This window comes from Cupressus sempervirens, chromosome 8, assembly GCF_028749045.1.
Source record: "Cupressus sempervirens isolate cs-2001-9-10 chromosome 8, ASM2874904v1, whole genome shotgun sequence".
NCBI lineage: Eukaryota > Viridiplantae > Streptophyta > Pinopsida > Cupressales > Cupressaceae > Cupressus > Cupressus sempervirens.
This window is the reverse complement of record NC_143125.1, coordinates 444,423,881-444,430,009: the sequence shown is the minus strand read 5'-3', so window position 1 is coordinate 444,430,009 and position 6,129 is coordinate 444,423,881. Positions and strand designations below refer to the sequence as shown.

The following is a 6,129-nucleotide window of genomic DNA, read 5'->3' as shown; positions in this document are numbered from 1 at the left end:
CCAGCCCCCTTGGATCCTTTTCGATCTGCAAGTATCACAATTGAGTTTGTTATGAAAATTGATGCACAAGTATTTGTACTCTTCCATAATCTCAAGGGGGCTATTTTCAAACAGAAACTTGTCTTGTATGCCCCTATTCTTCTTTAGTGAGAAGATCATAATTTTGGTTTTGCTAGTGTTAACTTGCATTCCTACATCATGACAAAAAATTTCTAGTGCTCTTTCAAACCTTTAGTTGTTCTAGCAAGAATTATGAGATCATCTACATATAAGAGCAATCTTATCACGAAGTGGGTCAGCTGCACCCCTTCCCCATTGGTCTTGTTTATCCACTCTTCTAACTTGTCAATATAGAGCCCGAATAATGTTGGAGAAAGCAAACACCCTTGCTTAACCCCGATGTTGCTATCAAAATCTTCTGATATCCCTTCTGTCGTTCTAATTTTAACTTTGACCTGCTCATATAATCTGTAAACCGCTGACCTAAGTTCTTTAGGGACTTCCAGCTCTACCATTCTATCCCATAGTTTATTACGTGACACTGTGTCGAAAGCTTTTTTAAAGTCCACGAAACAACAAAAAGCCTCGTTGCCCGGAGTGTCCCAAACTTTCTCTATCAAATGTCTGAGAGTGATGCCGTGATCTATAGTAGAGTGTTTCGGTCTAAAGTTTGCTTGCCCTTTTGCACATTTGCCTTCTGTTTCAGCCCAGTTGCTGATTTTTTGTTCTACCAAGCTGCCAAATAACTTGCCAAATAGTGGATTGATCATGATGGTTTGATAATTAGAAGGATTGTTTATATCTCCACTTTTGTAGAGTGGGATCACCACACTTGTAATCCATTTTACAGGGAAACCATCTCTATTGACACTGTTGAAAATTTTAGTGATGTGTGGTGTGAGGATTTCAACACCCCATTTTAAGTATTCCGCTTGTAGCCAATCTATATCTTGCGCTTTACCGGCAACTAACCTCCTTATGCCTTGAATAATATCATTTTCGCTAAATAACTCCCCTGTGGTCTTTGTTTCCATGGTACTACGTTCTCCTAGATCACATTCGTAGAGAGTCTTGACATATTCCAACCATTTGATTCCTGTTATGTTATTCTCTATCTGAATTTTTCTCTGCTGAAGCTCTTTCCAAAATTTTCTAAGGTTGTTTTCACCAAGATTAATCAACTCTATTCTTCTCTTGTTCACATACTCTTCTTTCTTTTTTTTATCAGTTGATCATACTCCTTTCTACTTTCTGTTGTTTACGCTGGAATAACCCTTCACAACTGGAGTGCATGGATGCTTATTCGCTGTCTTCCAACTCAGATCGCCAATTTCGGTTGAATTACACACGGAATAAAGAGGTGACGGCATGTGGAGCGGTGGAAGTAGAATATGATGTTCATATAAGTATGTAGTCCTGTTCCTGTCTCGACCCGGATGATGACCCAGTATGTAAACGCGTTGATTTATTCACTGGTTATCGCGGTTGGATTCAGATAAGGAAAAGGATTGGACACGCAGAAAGTGCACCTGTTATTCCCACTTTCATACAATGATTCTTATTCTCATTCTCCACTCCACTACACCCTACCACGCCATTACTGCAACCATAAAACTCCCCGACCAGCGCTTTGTTGTGTTCTGGTGTTTTGAGGGTGTGAAGAGAGGAGGAAAATCAATTGTTTTGTCTTGGGCTTTTAAATTTAGATCGGATGGAAGCTGCAGCATTAGATAGTGTGATAAAGAGGTTGCTGGACCTTCGAGGTTCGCCCCCGGGGAAGAGGCTAGAATTGTCAGACTCAGAGATACGACAGCTATGCGTGGTCGCCAAGGACATATTTATGGAGGAGCCTATGTTGCTGGAGCTGGAGGCACCTATAAAGATATTGGGTATTCTTTTACCATAATATTTTTCTGTTCTTTCTTATTTTGACGAAGTTTTGAGTTCGCTTTCTCAATAATTGCATTTTTTTGTCAAATTCATTCGAGGGTTGAATAGGCATAGTCTGGTAGGATACATGTAATTTTGTTATCGTGCTCAATCTTTAGTAATTTTTATAAAAGGTTTAACGTTATTATTATTGTTCAATTTCAGCTCTTTTACATGTTTCCTGCGGATTTAGGCTTAGGCCCTATTTTAGCTCATTTTATTTGATGAATTTTCAATCTAGGATTGTAATGAATGTAGAATGCCAGATACAAGCACAATTATACAATATTGACTCCAGTGTTGATTGAATGTTTAAGGTGGTCTTGATGTGAGTTTTGTTCCACTACAATATATAGAATCAAATACTTAATGTTTCGAGGAGAAACACCAAACACTCAATCGTTTCTTGATATAAGGTCAACTCTCATGCCAAGCTTGGAAAGTAAGATCATGAATGACTTCAAGGTTCCTTCTTAATTGTGTACTTCACTCAGTTTTATGATGTGATATGTTGGTTATCACAAAGGGCCTTACACTGTTCATTCAATGGATATCAACTGTTGCACTCCTAAAGGTTTTGCTTAACAATGTGCAATGAAAACATACGTTTTGATTTTCCAATTTTCACTTCAATTCTGTTAGCGTGCCTTCAGCACCCGCATTTTAAACTTCCAAATCAACCCCATCAAGTAAATCTCTTGTTGGTTTGTTTTGCTGATTATGATATTGTAGAATATGACTTGTGATAAGATAGTGTTTGGAGAATGTACTGAACCTGAACCTTGATCTGCAAAGTTCTGAAGGTCAAGTTCAAATGTTCAAAGCATGAGATACAGTTCAGATATACATGACACTTGGTTAGGAATCAAATTTAAAGTTCAAATTCTGACTTACATTTTCAAAGAACATCCTCCAAGCCCAACTTCATGAACATGAGTTGTCGGTTCAGATAATAAGATCATCAGTTTAGAAGGTCAGATGCATAGTTCAGAATTGTAAGCTTTTCCAAAGTTCAATTGTGAGTTTAGGGTTCAAAGTTCAGAATGAAGATTCAAGTTTATTTTAAGGCAATCGTGGCTTAAAAGAATAATGAACATATGTAGAGTGTGTTTTTTCACACATATGGCTCCACTCGGATCAATTTTCATGGCATTAAGGTAAACCACATTCTTTTCGATTAATATTGGTTCATCTGCATCAAAATATATTAGTTCAAAATATCAAAGAAGCATATCAAATAAGGGATGAACATCTGAAGTTTTCAATATGAACCCAATGGTGAATGGAAATAATGCATGATATGAGATCCCTATGAGGCCGAGCATTGCAAGTTAGGGAGATTTTGAGACTCTATGAATATGGGAGATGCCACGGGCTCTGATGAAAGAATCAAGGGAAACTCCTGAAGTCTACATGACATATACAATTTGCATTCTGATGAAGACATGTTTGAGACACTTATTGGGGAACCCCGAATTATCCATAAGCTTGGGGGATCTAAAGATAATGTTTGCATCCATCCATAATATGTAGAATCCACACTTGAACTTGGCATTTAAAATCCCAAATAGAACAACCCGAGCTATCTCAAGGCCATACCACATAAGTTGCGGAGAAGCTACAAAACTGAACTTTGTAACAAGTGAACATTGTCCCTCTGACTTTGATATCTTAATAAAGTGGTAGACAATAGTATGATGAAGTGTATGCTCACATAACATGGAGATGCTTAAGCAATCAGGTTAATAAAGAATTGAAATCAAGAAAATCCATGCAATAGTGATGTTTGAGCTTCACCCCTCAACTGGTTTTCCCACGCGATTTACATGAATCCAACAGGGAGGTCTCCACTAATTGTTTGATGAAATGTCAACTTTTCAAAATGCTTAAAAAAAAAAAACTCCAACACTCAAGTCACAGAGTTTGTGAATGATGCCGACATCAGCTGGGAAAACATTCATACTGCATCATGGTGTGTAGGTTCGAATTGCTTGTGGCATGCAGCCCTCCTACGTTGTATTGTCAAAACAACTACTCAAGCATCAACGGCATTGGGTTGCCATCAAATGTCATGGCATGAGCCTACCGGTGCGAAGGTAATGACACAAAGTTCATATTGTCAAATGGTGCGAAGATTCAATGCCCAAGTTTGTGCTTAAAGAGATACACCTGCGGCATCACCCGCTTCATAATCATAATCAGCAATGCACTTCACAATGGTTTCAATATACCAAGGAAGACGTCAAGATCACATAAAGAATGGCATCGTATTCATTAGCTGGGGATGAGTACATGCTCAGGCCCGTATAGGAAGAACAATAGCAGGGTGTTCGATAGAATGCAAATGAGTGGAGGAATTCAAGGGGCTTCTACATAATAAAGGCTTAGTCTTGTGCATAAAGGAACCGAACACGAAACATTTAGTCTCCAGGCTCAGTGAACCAACCCAATATGCAAAAAGCATAGATAATGTATATGAAGTGTTTGACATAATGTCATAAACTAGTAAGGAATTTCATACCATTAAGAAAGTATCACATAATCGATACAAATGCAATAAGATGGACATTAACTCAGTTGAGGCATCACTGGAAATTCAGAAGCATGATGTTGACATAGACATGAGTTGAGACAGAGTTTCAAATTAATAGCCGGAGAGTAAGAAGCGAGCCCAAATACACAATCAGATGGTGCATCCATTAGGAATCATACATATGATCATAAAGCAAATTGTGCGAATGATGGTAACCTGACACTATTGATTTAAAGAGGATTTAAAGCCGGATGCCATTTAGAACTGGCATTCTCCCTAAATATCAATGAATGCATGATCGGGAGTGACAAGTGCTGAACTAAATTGATAATCAGGTAAACGTCTTACAGATGTAAAATCATTTTGTGAAACATCTCAATGAGGACGTCGAAGATAGTGTCATGTTTTTGCACTTTACAACTAGGTCAGTTCTACATATTAATGGTTATTCCTCTAGGGAGACTCGAGAGATGTTATTTATGCCATATGTCAAAGAGGTATATGTTATATGCATATTATATAATAATTGTAAATGTAATCATATACACGATGTCCTAATAATGTTTTGGAAACCGAACATTATGACTTCTTCAAAATACTAGTTGGGAGATTATGATATGCAAGAATCAGTGATCTCATTAATTGAAGGGTCACGGACAGGGAAAATATGTTAAATATGGAATTCAATGACGCCAAGGGGTTCTTCTTTTCTACAAGAGATAGAGAGCTGGAGTAGGGGGAAGAAGTTTTGTTTTTCTACTTTTTCATTGTGCATGTTAAGAGTGCGAGTTTTTGTAATAGATTTAGCATAAGCTGTGAGCAAATAAAATCTAAGCATTCTTATTTGTGATGTTTGAGGCAATAGGGGTTTTATTCTGAATCGAGGCATTTAGTTATTTCTCCTCTAATTATAATCAATCAAAGTATTGTTGTATTTGGTTTTGGGCATTATCTTGCATCTTGTGTTATGGATGGGTTGTAGATTGGAGTATTTGTAGACATTCCTATTATAGGAATTGGGATTATTTAACTTTCTTTTTCATTTCATTTTGCTTTGCATTTGTACAAGTAGTATTCACATTGCATTATCAATGTCAGGGAGTCATAGGAAATGTGAATTCCTGGGGTTGGCTAGATTTAGAACTGAATTCACTGCTTGAGTTAGTTCTGTCTAGGGTTGGCTTGGTTTTCCCTCTTTCGTTCTCAGGTTAAGAACGTACCCAATTAGTTTAGGAATAAAACAAGATTCATTGAGTATCATTCAAAAGGGAGCTGTACCTTTCAATTCAGAGGAAATCTACCAACCTAATGCTAGATTATCCAACTATTGGTATCAAATTGTTTCTCATAGATTTGGGCATCTAAGAGTTGAATTGAAAAGAACAATCTATTTACCAACAAATTTGTTGTGAGGTTTTCACACATCGCCCCAAATCTTGGGGACCCCCCTTTTTTTAATCACCTCGGCAAATTTTTTTGGATTGCCCAAAATTTTTGAGTTTTGAAAATTTCACGCCTTGGCACCTTCAGGACAGATATGGGGAGGCTTAGCTTATTTTCACCCGGTTTCAACGTGATTTTCTAGAGTTATCGATTTTATCCCTAGGCCGAATAATTTTCTAAGTTAATTTCAACTTGGTAGGATAAAGTTGTGAATTTTGTACTTA

At 37.4% G+C, this 6,129-nt stretch overlaps 1 protein-coding gene across 2 annotated transcripts in view; it reads left to right on the top strand.

Annotated features, from left to right (window-relative positions):
• The first annotated feature begins 1,235 nt into the window (after nt 1–1,235).
• LOC149543122 (serine/threonine-protein phosphatase PP1 isozyme 3-like) overlaps nt 1,236–6,129 on the top strand; it is a 47,795-nt gene continuing 42,901 nt past the window's right edge. Inside the window, exon 1 of one of the 2 annotated variants that reach the window (XM_089798032.1) lies at nt 1,236–1,889. In XM_089798032.1, coding sequence (XP_089654158.1) covers nt 1,712–1,889 — 178 coding nt within the window. In that variant the 5' untranslated portion in view covers nt 1,236–1,711. The remainder of the gene's footprint in view (nt 1,890–6,129) is intronic. The other variant, XM_089798033.1, reaches the window with a different exon arrangement.